This window comes from Vulpes vulpes, chromosome 8, assembly GCF_048418805.1.
Source record: "Vulpes vulpes isolate BD-2025 chromosome 8, VulVul3, whole genome shotgun sequence".
NCBI classification, from domain to species: Eukaryota; Metazoa; Chordata; class Mammalia; order Carnivora; family Canidae; genus Vulpes; species Vulpes vulpes.
The window spans coordinates 54,515,795-54,534,124 of NC_132787.1; the positions used below are offsets into that span (position 1 = coordinate 54,515,795).

Consider the following 18,330-nt stretch of genomic DNA (forward strand, 5'->3'; position numbering starts at 1 on the left):
GAATGGGAATTTGGCACCCCTGGGAAAGGAAACCAAGAGTCACTGCTTACCTGCAATGAACCAGACATTGTGCTTGAGCTGTCACAAAATTTATCTCATTTATAGTTGAGGAAATAAGCTTGGAGAGGTTAAAAAAACAAAACAAAACAAAACAAAAAAACAAAACAAACAAAAAAACTTGCCTAGCATGCGGCAGGGAGTGCAGGAGAAGTGGTATTTAAAACAGAGATGCCTGCCTCTAAAACTCTTAATAAATACTTGAAGTGTGAGTCTGACCATATGAAAACCATCGTTGTGCACCATGGCTTCCCAAGTGCATGAAGGCCTAAGGAAGTAGAGAGGATAAAGAAGGAAGGGGAGGATTAAAATCATTATATGATCAGATTACTGGAAAAACTTAGGACTCAAAATTACTATCCAAAAATAAAATGTACTTTTAGGTACAGTTCACAACTTTTTCAATGAAGATTGTTCTTAAAGATTAGAACACCTGACAACTGTGTATCTGCTAGATACGGATTGTTAGAGAAATCAAATCTAAATAGCTGAAAGCATACTGACTGGCTCACAAGTTATTTTCTACAAAGTGGATCATTTTTCTCTAAGATTCAGGCACATTTCTCCAAAAAAATATTCCCTTCCAGGCTCATTTCTGCCAGAATGTTTTTCTCTGCATTCCAATTCTATCAACCAGAATGAGGAAAACGGTAACCTGGGTGGCCACCACAAGTGCATGCTCCAAAATTCCCAGGGGAATGTCTGCTAAGATACTGCAATTCATGCCACTACTCTTGCACAGGAGGAAATCAATGCAGAAGCCTAAGAATAAGAAATATAAGGGCTGGAAAGGTGAAGTAACCTTCCTAAGGTCATAAGCTAGTAAATACGAGCACTGCCATTCAAACCCAGACCAGCCTGACTCCCAAATCTACTGCCCTTCTCACTGTAGCACAGTTAAGTTTCCAAGCCTTGGTTTTGATCAGTAAGATCTCCAGACAAGGTCCCTGATCCTAGGGTCTTAAAGCACACCAAGAAGGCACAGAAGCATGCAAAAATTAAAGAACATCCTTGGTACAAGTGAATAAAGGCAGAAGATCACTACATATTGAAATAGAAAGAGCTTATGGCAATCATCTGGAGGGATTGGGTGCACTGTCTGAGGTCATTGGGCTTTCCCACTACTCCACAACAAGAAAGCATAAATTCGGGCTCCAGGGAGAAGGCAGGCACACTGAGGGTGGTAGAGCTAGGTTTTGAAGACATCAAAACAACTAAAAGGTATTCTCTGGGAAGGGTTTAAAAGGAGAAAAGGTTGGAGATCATTTAAGGTTTTGAATTCTAGTATGAATTCTAACGTGATACAACAAGCAAAGGGGAGTTATTATAGGCTCAGGGATAGGGGAAGACATGATCAAAAGTGGATTTGAAGATTAGTCTGCCAGTAAGTAGTATATAGGAGAGACTAAAAGCAAATGGTTCTCTGTTAGTAGGGAGAAGATGAGAGAGTACTGTTATGAGCTACCTAGCATATAAACACATCTGGTAAAAAGGGAGAGCTGTGTTGGATCCATGTCCTCCTCAGCTACTAAATCTTCCACCCAAACAAGTCTCAGCATGGATATCATCTGTGTCAACACATAAACTTTGCTGGTGAACTCCCAAAATATGTTGCACAATGCTCAGTTAGGCAAGTTTTTCAGGGCATCAATTATCCCTCTTAGTAACTGCCACCTGCCAGATATTGCAGGCTACTGCCATTTAACATGAAGACTAAGGCAGTGGGCTATTAGGCCCTTCCCATGTCCTATCAGCAAAGGAGAAAAGAAATAACTTGTTTTTAGTAACTACTTTCTCTATTACCACCATGAGTTTGGGCTTACTTGGTACCAAATCCTTGGCTGCTACCTTAAATACTTGGAGCCACCCATAGCTCCTGATAAGTTTCTGGCTGATCACTTTTGTCTCTTAACTATATCTCAAATCCATATCTTTCCTTCATATATTTTACTCCAGATACTGTAGCTTATTGCTGGTTAATTAAACATTAAGTTCTTACCTCAGAAATTTCTGCATATCCTATTCTCTCAGCCTCAAATATTCTTCCCCTCTTATTTATACAGCTAGTAACTTCTCATCGTTTGACTTCTAACTTAACTAGACCTCCAAAATCACATCTCCAAAATTTTCTCCATCACTGCATCTATTCCATTCAATCCATCCTGCCAACATCAGAAGTTGTACTTATTTATTATTTATAGTCCCTGTCCCCATTAGACTCTAAGTTTCTTGAAGATAGAAATTGTGTCTGCCACTCACCTCAGTTTACATATGTGACACTTCACTAGACACTTGGTAAGAGAGGTGAAAGACTTAGACCTTAGATTTAATCTAACACGTTCATTTCACAGATGAGGAAAACTAGGGCCAGAGAGGTTCAGTAATTTGTCCACATTTGCACAGCTAGTTGGAAGAATGTTAGAAATTGACAAAATTAAAAATGGAAATCATTAAGTGCTAAAAAGGATGTTGGAGGTGTGAGGTCATAGCAGATCAAGTTAGTCTTCTAAATAAGGAAGGGGACTCGGACCTGGCTATTGAGAGACAGGGCAGGATTGAAAAACACAGGGAACGAGCAAGACGTTTCAGTAGTGCTATTAATGAAGACAATACTAATAACCCACCACTGGAAAAATGAGAATACTGTATCAGTTTTGTAAGAGTAGGTTGTTTTCATGTTGATCTTTTCTTACTAACTCATCCTATGGTCTTAAAACGAAAGGGTAAATATGTAAGATTATGGGCACAGCCTCCGGCAGTAAATATAACAGAGTAACCCGAGAGGATTGTACTGAAATGGAAACAGTGACCTAGGCTTCATTAGCAACAAGCTCTAGCCCAGTGAGCCGTGGACCACTAAACAGACATCATTTATGAGTTGCAACACACCAGGATACAAACAGCTCATTATGGCTCTCCCAAGGTACCACAAACAAACCATCAATCTGACTTGGAATTACAAGTGACTGGGAAGTGAGAGGAGGGGGAAAAAAAGAAAAGAAAAGAAATGATCACTGAGCCTTAGCACTTCGGGATAAAGTCCTTATCCTTCTGGTCATCTCTCAACTGTGAAGTGTGTGGGAAAAACTTTTATCACATCAATGGCCCTGTTAAGGGTCAACTCTCACTGCAACAACACATGAGGAACATATAAAAAATGAGTTTGCCTGGCCCTTGTCCTACCTTCTCTTCCATGGTTAAATCAAGAGAATTCAACCTCCAATTTCTCCTTCCAGCCAGCAGTCACCCAAGCTCCTGGGTGTGGAGTTTGATCTTTTCATATCACAGCAGAGCACTTTTATAACTTCTGCCCTACAGAACCTTCTCAACACACAGATGATCTATTCTATTGCTGAAGTGAAAGAATAGAGAACAAGCTTGATTATCCTATCCTCCCGGGTCTAGAGTTGGTTGAAACACTCTGTATAAACCTGGAGTCTACAGGGTCTGCCTAATGAGGAAGTGTGTGCACTTGTGCACGAGCATGAGGCCTGGAGGTATGCAAGTGGCTAAGGGGATAATGTGCGAGTAGAGGATATACATATGGATAAGTGCAAGAATCTCATTGAATGTTCCCCCTAACCCAAGACACCATCATCTTTTCTAGGACTCTTCAAAAGCCTGGTTTCCTTGTATCCTGACCAATATATTTCCTGAAGAATCACCAAAAGGATCCCAGTATATAAGTGGGCTATGCCATTTGCCTGATCAAACCTTTGATGACAAATGGTTTGGTAACTTTATTACACCTAGGATGAATTTCTAAGGCCTATCCATGTTTTCTGCCAATCTCTCTAGTCTTTCCTTTGGAAACACCACTGGCTTTAGCCATTCTGGCTTTTTTCCATTTCTCAAAAAGATCATAACCTTTCCCTCCCCTCAGGGTCTTTGCACATGCTGTTGCCTGGGTCTGGAGCACTCTTATCTCCACTCTTACCAACTAATTCTTACTCACTGTCCACAGCTGAAATGTCACCTTCTCATAGACACATTACATGCCTACCCCCAACTCAATTAGTTCTGCCAATTAATATGCTATCCTAATAACCTCTACTTTTCCAGAAGACATTTATTACAGTTTAAAATTTTATAGATAAGTATATGATTTATGTCTGTGTTCCTCACTAGACTGTAAATTCCATGAAGAAATGGGTGGTAGCTATTTACTTCATTGGTGAATCCACAGCACTTAACATAGTTCCCAGCTAATAATATTTAAGTAGTCAAAAATATTTGTTAAGCAAGTTTATCTATATCTAAGTCTTCTCTTACTGAGGTCATTCTAATCCCAAAATAATAATCATCTTTCAACTCATCTCCTTCACACCTTTTGGGTATCTCTACCCTTCATATCCCCAAAGTCTCCATTTCCCCCTAATTGACATTCATCAGTCAATACCCAAACTTTTCATTTTATCTCCCTGAACTCCATCCCATGTATGCCACATGCAATTAATCTCGCCTTTTAACCCTAACTATGTCTCAAGGGATAATTCTATACTATGGCAGGTACCCTCCCCCTCTTTCACTGAAACCTAAGATATCCCTAATAACTGTACCCTAGTGAGTCCACTTCAATAAAGGTCTCTTCTCCCCTTCTAATTGTCTCCATTTGCATGAGGGTAAGTAGGCAAAGAATCAATGTTTTCCTTATTCCCTAATGCTGCTACCACCTTCAAATAGTAAAAATATATTTATTAAGCAATTTCTAGGTACCACACTCTGTGATAAGTGCTTATATTGTTGTCAAATGTAATCTTCTCACACAATTAGTCTAGTTTCATAGATAAAGGATAGACCTGGTCCACAGTGAAGAAAGATACTAAAGTATCTCAGGAAGTAGGGATAAGAGCTCCTGACAGAACTCAGTAACAGCCCTGAATTTGGAAGGAAGAGGTTGGGACAGCAACAACTGAAAAAATTAATGTTTTCATTCATTCATTCATTCATTCATTCATCCATTCATTCAACAAATATGCACATACCATGTGCCAGGCACTGACCTATATATACTGAAATTATAATGGTAAAGAAAACAGTTGTGGCTTCTACCCTGTAAATAGGGATTTTACAACCAAACACACAATTACGACAGAGTGCTAAGTGCTCTAATAGGTATAGGTTGCCTTGGGAGAATAAAGTGGGAGAACAGAGAAACTATGTTCTGCAGATCCAGTTGGGGATGGTATGTTTCATTGGCAAGCCACAATTATGGGACCTAATGGTAGCCCATGTCAAGTCAGTAAGTTTTTTTGAATTTTATTTCCCTACAAACTTACCCCTTCAAGCTACCTAAGGTTACATTTACAACAAGAATTTATCATCCAAATATTAACAGTAACAGCAGCCTTTGTCTCAACATTTGAAGATCACAGTAGTGTCCTGCTTTAACTACTTCTAAAGTTTTTTATCCATTTGTTCACTGCTATGTGATCCAAACCCAGAGGACTCCCTCGCACCAGAGACTGACTGCATAGATCTATAAAAGAGATAGAGAGAAGCACAACAGAATATCTTGAGAATAAACTCATAAATATGCCATCTGATGATACCTTAAAATCGGAATAACTTGCAGCATAGTTGAATAAACTTTAAACTACTGTTAAGGGTAGAGGTAGAGAAGTAAGTGTATGTGTACTGGTTTGAACAGAAGAAAAAGCACGCCTCATTTGAGTCAATGAAAAAAAATCAGTGTGGTTCACTTATAAGACATGGATCAGGGAAGATATGGCTGGAGAGGGAATTATATACAGTCTTGGAACTCTATCCAAAGACAAGGAGGACCCACTGAAGCATTTTAAGCAAAGAAATAACACAATCCAATTTGTGTTTCAGAAAGCCCACTCTGTTGCTGTGAGGAGAATGGACTGAACTCCACCTCACCCCTCCAGGTCAATAGCAATTTAAAGCACTGGGGAGTCCCAGGGCTCCTGTGGCCGCTAGAGCAACAAGAGAGTTTGCAGTGAATCTGGGGCAAATTCCGGATGCAGCAGCACCAAAGAGCATACAGGCTCGGCCACTGTATGGAGAGTAATGGATGTTGTGCCAGTGCTGGATGTTCACAAACCTGACCCCTGGCATAAAGACTTCTCCACACAACAAGAAGAAAACAGTGCCAAGCTTCAATCCCCCTGCTAGGAAGCCAACACACTGGTTCTCTTGCCACCTTCTTGGGTTGCTGGGCTGTTAAACCAGTTTACATAAAGAGCCCCTCACCTCACTACAGCAGGGGTTCCAAAGAAAATCAACCAATTCTATTTATGGGTAAGCAGCTACTATGAGCAGAATGAGTAAAATGGGAAAAACAACAATATGGGACCTACTAAAACATTCTGCAATAGGAAAGATGGAGAAGGTATCCCTTAAGATGTAGATGAAGAGTACACCTGTGGAAAAAAGTTCCCTTTCAGGATAGAAAGAATTGGCTCTGTATTCTCAAGAAATGTAGACAAATGTAGGTTTGAAAAAGAAATGAAAAATAATACAGGACATTGGACTCTGATGAAGAGAGATAGGCTGAGAAAAAAAACCAGAAATATAGAGGACCTAGATGCAATGAACAAATATATAAGAATATAAAAATGTAATTCAAATAAAAATCATAATCAGAAGCCATGAAGGACAGAACTGATAATGAAGAAAAATAAAAATAAATCAGTGTTTAAAGAAAAAGCTCAAGAAGCTCTCAAAAATTGCAAAGAAAATTAAAATATCAGACACAAGATCTTAGCTATGGGAAGAATGAAGACCTAGTTAAGATAATAGGTGTTCCTGAAGATACAAAAGCAAATGAAAAGAATAATCTTTTCTGAAGTGAGAATAGACCTAAGTCTCCAGATCCAAAGGGCTCAAAAGTACTAGGAGAAAAAATTATCAGGATATACCTTTACCAATACCGGTTAAATATGTTATTTTAAAAAAAGAAGAAGAAGGGAGAGGTGGAGAGAGCCTAACTTCTCTGATACTGGACTTTCCTATAATGCTCACAGATGCAACGGAACAATACTAGGAACCTTATAAGATTGATTTGTGACCCAAGAATTCATTATCTAAACAGGATGCCATTTGCATATGAAGGCAACTAAATCAAAAGCTATTTTTCAAGTATCTAAGAGCTCTGAAGATATGCCAACATGCAGCTTTTCTGGAAAAAAACATTACTCCAAGATGTACTCATTTGACTGAAAAAATAAATCAAAATAAAGAATCCCGGAATGAAAGGTTGTAAATTTAAGGTACTGGCAGATCAACACAAAACAAGTTACATACAGAATTAAGTCCAAAATATTATAAATTGGACTATAAAGCAATGTGAACATCAAGAATAATTTTTAAAGGGATGCCTCGTGGCTCAGCAATTGAGGGTCTGGGCTTCAGCTCAGGTGGTGATCCCAGAGTCCCAAGATGGATCCCACAACAGGCTCCCTGCATGGAGCCCAATTCTCCCTCTGCCTGTGTTTCTGCCTCTCTCTCTGTGTCTTTCATGAATAAATAAATGAACTCTTTATTTTTTTAAAAGGTTTATTTATTTATTTATTTATTTATTTATTTTTTCATTCATTCATTCATTCATGATAGACCTAGAGAGAGAGAGAGGCAGAGACACAGGAGGAGGGAGAAGCAGGCTCCATGCCGGGAGCCCAACATGGGACTTGATCCGGTACTTGATCTGGGGGACTCCAGGGTCACGCCCTGGGTCAAAGGCAGGTGCTAAACCACTGAGCCACCCAGGGATCCCCAAATGAAATCTTTAAAAATAAAAAAAAAAGAAGAATTTTTAAAGAAAATGCTTAAGATTTTTCAAATTCAATAGCATTACTACGGTATGAATTTTTAAATCCTAGATCATATAAACAAAATCCAGAGAGAAGATACAGAGAACCAAGAGTATGCTTATTCCTCATCTTACAGAAGAGGCAATTAGTATATGCTGTTTCACTTTTGACGCTAAAAAGTAGAGATGGAGTCAAACCCCAATTTTTTTTTTTTTTTTAGATTTTTAAAAAAATTTACTCATGAGAGACAGAGAGAGAGAGAGAGGCAGAGAGGCAGAGACACAGGCAGAGGGAGAAGCAGGCACCATGCAGGGACCCGGACGTGGGACTCGATCCCGGGTCTCCAGGATCATGCTCTGGGCTGAAGGTGGCACTAAACCGCTGAGCCACCCGGGCTGCCCATGTATACCTTAAAAAAAAAAAAAAAAACACTAAATACTATAATTTAAATCATCTCACCTCAATAAATAAATAAATAAATAAATAAATAAATAAATAAATAAATAAATAATCTCACCTCTATCCCTTGTCCTCATGGACCAATTTCCACTTCCATGAATGACTTAAATACATGACTTACGATCTTCTCACTCTTTCCTTTCCTATCTCCCATGAAATTAATATCTTGGTTGAGAACTAATAAGGTCATCCAAACGAAGAGTACTTTACTTTTGTCAACTCAACAGCCACCACCTCCGCTCCACATCACAAGCACACTCACATTCTGGATCTCATTACGAGACACTCATTGTTCCAACCACAAGATCTCAAATTTGGTACTTCAATTCTGACTTCCCATCTCTCTCTTTCCCCATTCCCAACAACCATTTCATCGAATTAGCCCCCATTAACACTCGTGAGAGTGAAGCCCTCCTAAATAATCCAGTTCATTAACCAACCCCTTTCTAGCTGCCCCAACTCAGTCTAGACAAGGTTCTGTCAGTCAATCGAATGAAATATCTGTCCCCTCTAGCTACTGCCCTGCATTTCTCCCTCTTTTAGCTGTAAAAAATCTTGAATAAGTGATCTATATTCACTCCTCCCCTTCCTCCCTCCTCAATACCCACTTTTTCCTAATTTAACCCCTTGCAATTTGGCATCCTTCCCTCCCTAATATTAAAACTACATTTTAGAAGATTTCCAATGACCTTAAAAATTGTGATTAAATCTTTGCAGTTATTCTCATTTCAGTCTCTTGTCATTCATTCAATAACTACTATATGTTAAAACTGGTCCCAAGAATTCCAAAATAAGTAACACTATCCCCATCCTTCAGAGGCTGAGAATCTCTCAGGTGAGATAAGCATATATAAACCAGGAACAGTGGTAAGTACCAGAGATAGCTCCACAGAGGCATGCAGAGTTGAGGCAAAGGCACAGTCTTAAAATGGAGTCCCCTGGCTCAGGGTTTATTGTCGTGGCAGAGCTTCTTCCCAACTCACACACATCCCTTTCTGCCACCTTCTGTCTTTGGATCCCTTGCCTCCTCCATTTTCTGACATGTGGACTTTTCTCATAATTTAGGTCCAAACTCTCTGTTCTTCTCACATCACGCACTTTCCCTTACAGATCTTATACATCCCCAGGGCACCCAAAAACAAGACTCAAAATTGGAGTCTAGAGCTCCTGCCTCTCATCTGACCCCCTGGGTCTTTAAGTGTTTTTCTCCTGGAAAACTCACCTCAAACTCACCAGCATTTCTAGTCCATTTCTCTATCACTGTTAATAGAACCCCCATTCTCTCATTACACAGATTCAAAACAGAAGTTAATCTACTCTATTTCCCCCTTCATCCAACCAAGTACTTAGATGACCCCCAATTTCTACCCATGTCTTCTCAAAAATCATGTTCATTTATAGTTTTTTTTTTTTTTTCATTTATAGTTCCTACCTTCTACTACGGTGATGTATAGACTTTCTTCTTACCTTCTACTATGGTTATGTATAGACTTTCTTCTTTTTTCCTAGTGAATTTGATCATCCTTAAAAGATAAGAATTTATTTTTTTGTGTCTCTTACAGCATCCAGCATAATACATTCGATATAACAGTGAGTTACTGTTAACTGTTATTAAATATGTTATTGAAGATGCCTTACAACAATTCTGTGGGGGCTTGAAAAGCCATGGAAAGAAACTATATCTTGCCTGGGATGTGGGCAAAGCCAGACATTGAGTCATGAACCACAAGGACAAAAAAGATCCCTCAGTCTTACCTCCTATGTTATATGGGGGGCTATCCTAACCACCCTCCCCTGTTCACACCAATGTGACCACTCATCAACTTTGATACCTTTAGGATGAGGGTGCTTCAGGTTAGCACTCAGGCAATCTGCCCAACAGATAGCAAACTGAAATTGGGTGGTGAAGCAGAATTCCAGAAAACAGGCTTTTATCAAGTCCTTACAATCAGGTTCACAGCAGAGAACTGAAATGGGAGATGCATTTTCCCATTCCCTCATGCAGAATGCAAATGAGAATACTTTTCAGCCTCAGATATAAACAGTTCCCACTCTCAACCAAAAACCTCCATCCCTATAGTATTTAAAAAACAGAAAAGTGGTTGTGAGAAAACCCTCACCCTAGGGAACAGCTTGTCACCAACTGAAGGCTAGACTGAAATGAGGCATCTAGTTCAAAATCAAAATACTGCTATGAAAAGACTCCACTCCTAAACATAGGAGCTAGCTACGGCACCACCTCTAGGAGTATGTACTTGCTGATTCATGCCAAAAATTTTTACTGAAATTGGAACAATTGACAGTAAAGGGAGTTTTAAACAATTCTTTGGGCTCATCAATTATAAAAGGAGAGCTGAGAGAAAATGTGGTTGGTTTTATTTGACTCATGTCCACCTAACTTCCACTGTTCACTTCTGCTTAATGTCCCAAAGCACTATTCCAAGCCCAAGCTGAAATTACATTTCTGGGTTAATAACAAGCACAAGAAAATAAATCACGTCTGCCCTATGAGTGAACCCAAACCAAAAGCTGCCAGAGAGGAATTTGTGAGTTGAGTTTAGAGGCAACTTTAATTCTGAAGGAAATGAACCTTTAAAAAGAAAATTCAAATAATAATCTGTGTAGACAAAACATCAATCTACACTGGTTTAATTAATTTGGGAGCATTTATAAATTTTTTTTTCTTAAGTGGATACCTGCCAGAGCAGAACTTCTCTCATAAGATGGCTTGGGGCCAAATATGGTAATAGTAAAAACATTTGTGCTCAGGCTTCACCAAATCCTTAGGTTTATTTCCATTTTCCTAAAGGAACATCCAACTACTCAGGCTTATCTCTATAACAAAATTCCTATAAAAAGTAAACCATTTGCCCAAATCCCAAGACCAATTTCTTTCTTCTACCTGGGCTTCAGTTCATCCAGAAGAATGATACCTTTTGAAGGTACAAACTAATACTGTTCCTGATGGACATGTCAGGTGAGAAGACTAGATTAGAACACAGTTTTGTCCACAACTGATGTGGCAACCACATTAGAACAAGGCCAACATGCTTTCTTCTAGTGAGACAAACCCAAGGCCCCCTGTATAGACAAGTCTATCCCTTTACCAGCCCAGATCAGAGTCTTCAAGTCTATCCCTTTACCAGCCCAGATCAGAGAGGATACTCCTACATAGTAGCAGCAGTGGTAATACCTACAGAACTTAACTTCTTACTTAAAGGAGTGCTGTCCAAAAAATATATCATGAGATACACAGATTTAATTTAAAATTTTCTGGTAGCACTTAAACAAAAGAAAGGGAAACAGATGAAATCAATTTTAATATTATATTTTAACTCACTATATCCAAAATGCTATCATTTAGGTATCTAAACCAATATTTAAAACATTATTAGTAAGACATTTTTGCTTTTGTTTTTCATACTAAGTCTTATTCAAATTCAGGTATTTTACAGCTGTGGCACATCTCAATTTGGCCTGTCACATTTCAGATACTCAACAGTAAAATGTGGCTCATGTCTACCATATCAAACAGCATGGATCTGGAATGTTTTACGTAAGTGCAATTTTCAGTTGTAATTGTAATTTACAATTACAATTAAATGTAATTTAATCTATATGATAAATGAAAGGCTCAAAAGGTTTTTTTATTATACCACTTATTCCCCTAATATCCCAGTAAAGTAACTAAGAGATGTTAGAGTTCTATGGATAGCAAAAGAAAGCCTTCTGAAGAAAAGGAAGCTGATTCATTTATCCCAAATCAAACCATGAAGAGGCTCAGAAAAAATTTCTGGTTATCTTAAAGCCCAGAACTTGCTACTAAAGACCAAACCTTCTCTGTATGCATATTTATAAAACAACATAGTATCAGGCTCCTCTCATTATAAACTAATATAGAGCTGTATGTTAACTACACTAGAATTAAAATAAAAAACTTAATTTAAAAAATAGGTGAAATTCATAATCTCCTTTATTTCAAATTGATATCTAGTTTCTTCAGCTATATAATTCCATCCATTTTTTTAAAAGATTTTATTTATTTATTCATAGAGACAGAGAGGCAGAGACACAGGCAAAGGGAGAAGCAGGCATCATACAGAGAGCCTGACATGGGACTCGATTCTGGGTCTCCAGGATCACGCCCTGGGCTGCAGGCGGCGCTCAACTGCTGCCTACCCGGGCTGCCCAATTCCATCCATTCTTTTTCAGATACCTGGCAACTTCATTTCCTCTCCTAGTAGACTACTCCAACCTCCTTTTACTATTGTGTCAAAACCCAGACCAAACACTCAAGTGCTTCAGCTCTTGCTGCAAATTGTAGGGGGAAGTCTGAACAAAATTGCAATAAGGTTCTTGGATATGGTGAAAAAAAATCACCTGCCCGAATATAAAATATTCACTCAATATTGACTTCTAATTTCAAAATAATTAGGAAAATTTCTAAAATAGAAAAAAAAACAATAAATCACCACATCCTTAAATAATAAAATTGTAAATTGAACACTGTCTACTTAAAAGATTCAAAATCCTTAAAAAATAAAAAGGAACCTGCAGAGTCAATTTGTATAGAAAAAGACCACAGATTTGAGCCAGACCCAGGGTTCAACAAGCCTAGATTCAAACCCTAACCCAACCATTATGTGCCTTGAGTAAACTGTTTAACCCTTCTGAATATCCATTACTATCTGTAAAAAGGATATTTAATAAACTCTACCCTTGATTCAGTTATCACAAAGATTACACAAAACAAAACATTGTAATTAGCACAGTATTTGGTTACTAACAAACACTAGTTAACTCCCAGCTCCATTCATTTCTTTAATTTGTATAAAGCAGAAAATAGTAATCTGAATTTATAGCTCTGATATCAGTATCTGACTCCCATTTTTCTTTCTATTCTTCTCAGACTGAGGTGAGGGCTGGGAAGGTGAACAGTTCAGCTGTACGCTACTGAGAACAAAGGTGTGTAGAGAGCTCTAGTAACTGTATTATCAACAACAGTTCAGTAACCCTATACCTTGGTATTTCCCTCACCTCAAGCATATAATAATGCCAAAATTAACATGGTGAACATTATCTCTGAGGCATGAACATACAGTGTAGTAAGGGAACCCAGAGAAGAATATGTAGCTCAGCCTGAAGAGAGGTCACAGAAAGCTCCCAGAAGGAGGGAACCATGAAACTTGAGCCAGGCAGGCAAAATTGGTGAGGACAACAGGCAGAGGAGTAGGGAAGGGAAATCTGTGGGAGAGGAATGATGTGAGTGAAGACATAAGATGTAGTAGATATGGGAGAACTGGAGGCAGTTCTTGTTGCTGGAATATAAAGCGCTGTTAGATGCATGAGAATACCGGAGAAGCCAACAAGGCTGAGACCTGAAGGAATTCATATAGCAGAGAAAGGACCTAGGACTTGATCCTGTTAGTAATGGGGATAGCAAAAACAAGGCTGGAACAACAAGGCCACTAGAAATCAAAGAATCGGCATGACTGAAAAAGAGGAAGGAAACCTATGGTAGGAAATCAAAGACTGAGAATCATTTTAAATGACAGCAGATCAAAAGAAATAAATATTGTCATACTGAACTTCTCTAGAAATCTGTTATCCTTTCTAGAAAATACAAAAGCACATGGAGAAAGAGACATACGGTATTTATTAAACGTCCTGGAGCAAGAAATTTTGATAAAATATCACTTCACTGGGAGAGCTTTCCCAAGATTGCACCTTCCTAATTAATATCAAAGCAGAAAATAGAGTACAGCATCAAAGAAATCATTTAATCTTCATTGGCATCAGAAGCCTAGTACCATGTACAACAAAGAGCCACTCTCCCACAGAGCAGAGAGATTAGAATAGGGCCAAGTTCCTAACAAGCATCTTATCCTGTCCAAAACCACTCTAAGGATCATTAAAAAGAGAAAAATTTAAATCTTTCCAGTTCTCTCATGTAATGAACTTCATAGTAATTTTTTTGAATTGAAAAGAAAAATGGCATCTGAAAAAATCTACCAGAGAAACAGCAAAAGCTAAGGAGAAGAGAGAATATGACAGAAAAAGCAGAGTATTGGGAGTGAAGTCCTAGGATCAAGACACCAAGAAGAAATTCCAGGGAAACTCAGTACTAAGTATTAAAAAGGAAGGGGATCCCTGGGTGGCGCAGCGGTTTGGCGCCTGCCTTTGGCCCAGGGCGCGATCCTGGAGACCCGGGATCGAATCCCACATCAGGCTCCCGGTGCATGGAGCCTGCTTCTCCCTCCGCCTGTGTCTCTGCCTCTCTCTCTCTCTCTGTGACTATCATAAATAAATAAAAAATTAAAAAAAATAAAAATAAATAAATAAATAAATAAAAAGGATAAGCTGGGGATGCCTGGGTGGCTCAGCGGTTAAATGCCTGCCCTTGGCCCAGGGAGTGATCCTGCGGTCCCAGGATCGAGTTCCACATCAGGTTACCTGCATGGAACTTGCTTCTCTCTCTGCTTGTGTCTCTGCCTCTCTCTGTGTCTTTCATGTATAAATAAATAAAATCTTTAAAAAAAAAAAAAAAAGGACAAGTTGGGGATTAAAATCAGAAATGTGTGCCATTCTAGGAAATCATGTTACTAAAGTTTTAAACCCTTTTAATCTTTTCTATTATTAGTGTACAGCTCTAAAGGGTACTCTAAATAATTAGCTCCTACAAATAAGGGAAAGCAATTTGGAGATTCTAAAGAATATCAGGTAGTAATGGCAGCAATCCAACATTAAGACTTCTTTGCTGGGCAAAAATCTCTCACTGGTGCTAAAGTTTCTTTTTTTTTTTTTCTTTTCTTTTTTTTAAGATTTTATTTACTTATTTCAGAGAAAAAGAGAGAAAGCACAAGTGGTGGAGAGGGAGAGGCAGGCTGCCCATGGAGCAGGGAGCCCAATGAAGGACTTGATCCCAAGACCCTGGGATCACGACCTACGACAAAGGCAGCCACTTAACCAACAGTCACCCAGGCGCCCCTGAAGTTTCTTCCTTATAACATTAATTTATTCTTAGGTTTCCATATTAAATCATCAAGTTCTCTCAAAAAGGCTTAGTTCTTAGTCACTTAATCAGTTCTTAATTGTTTCCACTTTCAGTTAGATAAATAGATATAAACAGAAATTAGAACCAAATGTCTGCATAAAATCACTTAACTTTCAAAAATAAGTGGAAAATCTGCCTAAGACAACATCAGACACTTCCAAGAGGTTGTAAAATTAAACAAGACTAATGTCTGAGCCTGAAAAATCTTGTCCAGTTCTGTCCAATGTACAAAAAGGGATACAAAAAAGGAAAAAGAAGTGTAGAGGGGTGTCATAAAAAGTATGTCATCAAGGCTGTCTGCCCAACCCTTTGCATAACTATAGGACATGGCAATAATATGAGATGGATTTCTGTCCATGAATAAGCTCTGAACTCTCGTAGTCTGCATAAGTTTTATTTTCATTTTTTAGTTGAAAGAAGAGTATTTTAATAGCCTTTTCATATAATTATGATTATTCTTTGATACTACATCAAAACTTAAGTTGCAGTGGTTTTTTTCCAGCTTTACTAGATATATTTGACACATAATATTGTATAAGCTTAAAGTATACATACAATGTGATGACTTGATACACATTTATAATGTGTGTAGTAAAATGATTACTACAACAAGATTAGTTAACACACCATTACTAAGCATAAACCATTTCTCTGTAAGTGTGGTGAGAACATTTATATTTTCATAGTTAATTATGTTCTTTTCCTCTCAAATATGTGTTAAGTATCTACTATATCCTACACAATGTGCTGTTTTTCCCAGACCTCAGAGTCTGTCAGTAATTGCTCTTCTTTCGTATCTGCCGTAGTACCTTAGCATAGTGCTGAAGTGCTGAGTTCAGAGCACCAGCCCAATAACCTGTGAAAATATTTTTCTTTAAATGAGCAGAGAAGAACATTTGGGGTTAGCACTATCCCCAATGATATAACACAGAGACCCTTGTAAAAGGTGTCTACTTGAAAAACAGCCTGCCTCTCCTTACCAATCCATGCCCCGTTCTGCTTAATTTACCACAGTGTGCATACCTGTCCACTGAGGGGGACAGCGGCAGTTGTAAGTATTAACCCCATCCACACAAACCCCTCCATTCTGACACTTGTGGTTAGGGCAGTCATCAATATTCCGCTCACAGGTGATCCCTTCAAAACCTGGATAGAGAAGAACAAGAGAAAATAATGAATTCTCATGCAGAAGTAAGTGATCAGCTCTTCCACAGAACATGGTCATCAGAACAGACCTACTTCATTGTTTCAGTTCAGTAGCCAGCAGCCAGTCAACCCAGGACGCAGCATACAAAAAAATCCCCCAATCTTCTGTCTTATCTTGCCTTGAGAGATGCTAGATAGTTAAAGTGACTCGTTATGCCAATAACACGCCTTCATAGTTACATCACAAGTATTTCAAAGTGTTTTTGTGAAATAAAATCCCAGTGAAGAAAAATGTCTACTTAGACAACTATTCACTGGTTCTTAAAAAGGGAAGGGGGAGGATATTAGATTTTCCCCAGCTCCGTGCTAGATGAATGAGGAGAATAGGGGTGCCTGGGTGGCTCAGCGGGTTAAGCATCTACTTTCGGCTCAGGTCATGATCTCGGGGGGCCTGGGATCAAGCCCTCCGTTGTGCTCCCTGCTCAGCAGGGAGCCTGCTTCTCCCTCTCCTCTGCCCCTACCCTTTGCTTGTGCTGTCTCTCTCTCTCTCTCTCTCTCTCTCTCTCTCGTTTTGTCAAATAAAGAAATAAAATATATATATTTTTTAATGAGGAGAACAGATAAAAGATCACCTAATTAAATTTAAAATAATTTACTTTATTCTTAGGATGCTTGGGAAAACTAAGTGGGGGTGCAGAACATAAAAAAAATATTGAGCTCACAGTCTGAAGATATGGATCAAGTTCCAATCTGACTACCTATAAGCTATTTAACACATACTAAATTACAAACTCTGAATTAGCTTCCTCATCTGTAAAATGAGGCTGATTCCACCTGCCCAACCTGTCTTTCTAGGTTGTTGTAAGTGCCATATCATGAGTAAAATATATTTATATTATAAATATAAAAATGTATCCGAAAATGGGGTGGCATTATTATTAATTAAACTTACCAAACCTTCAAATTCTTCATCCCTCTCTCCACATTTAAAGCATTACTTCCTTCTTTTAATTTTTCCCTTTAATAAAAAAATGAAACCAGCACACCAAACTTCAACTTAACTACCCATAGTGTGTTTCTCTGTAATTTATATACTGAGCTTTTCCTTTCTTTCGCCTTGCTACCAAATTCCACAGCTAGTGAAATAGAAGACTACCAGCTTTTTTTTAGATTTTATTTATTCACAAGAGACACACAGAGAGAGAGGCAGAGGTATAGGCAGAGGGAAAAGCAGGCTCCCCCACAGGGAATCCGATGCGGGACTCGATCCCAGGACCCCAGGATCATGCCCTGAGCTGAAGGCAGATGCTCAATCACTGAGCTGTCCAAGCATCCCAAGACTACCAGCTTTAAAACTGAATGTTCAACTGAACATTCCCATTTGAAATACAGTATGACTAAGTATTTGGCTCTTCAAAATGTCCCTGAAGGTTTTTCTTCTCTCACTTAAAACACTTATTGGGTCTTATGCTAAGCAATGGGGATATAACTGTGAGTAAAAAAGACAGAATGTCCCTGCTTTGGAGGTATTTACAGCCTGGTGAATGGGACAGATACCAATCACATCCTGCTTTATTCATTCCTACCACAAGCTACTGTGATATTCTACATCTGCACTGGCTGCAACATGGCTGGTTTCTCTAAATAAAGTGGCAGTCATGTAAACAGGTATAAACCAAGCAGAAAAAAAAAAAAATTACCGACACCAAAGGAAATCATGTCATGGAAGATGGGAATAAATGAAAGCTTGATAAAGAGAATTATATTTCTCTAGGCATTTGGTATACAGTCCATTCAAGGAGATGAATTACTAAGTAAGCTTAAGAGAGACCATAAAAT

General features: G+C 38.6%; 1 protein-coding gene and 1 pseudogene across 1 annotated transcript in view; one reads left to right on the plus strand and one right to left on the minus strand.

The window, feature by feature from the left end:
- The window catches only part of NOTCH2 (notch receptor 2), a 164,122-nt gene that overhangs the window by 60,038 nt on the left and 85,754 nt on the right, over positions 1-18,330 (minus strand). Inside the window, exon 5 of the mRNA XM_025988791.2 lies at positions 16,369-16,491. Coding sequence (XP_025844576.1) covers positions 16,369-16,491 — 123 coding nt within the window. The remainder of the gene's footprint in view (positions 1-16,368; positions 16,492-18,330) is intronic.
- LOC112912054 (ubiquitin-conjugating enzyme E2 D3-like) lies at positions 5,245-5,603 on the plus strand (annotated as a pseudogene).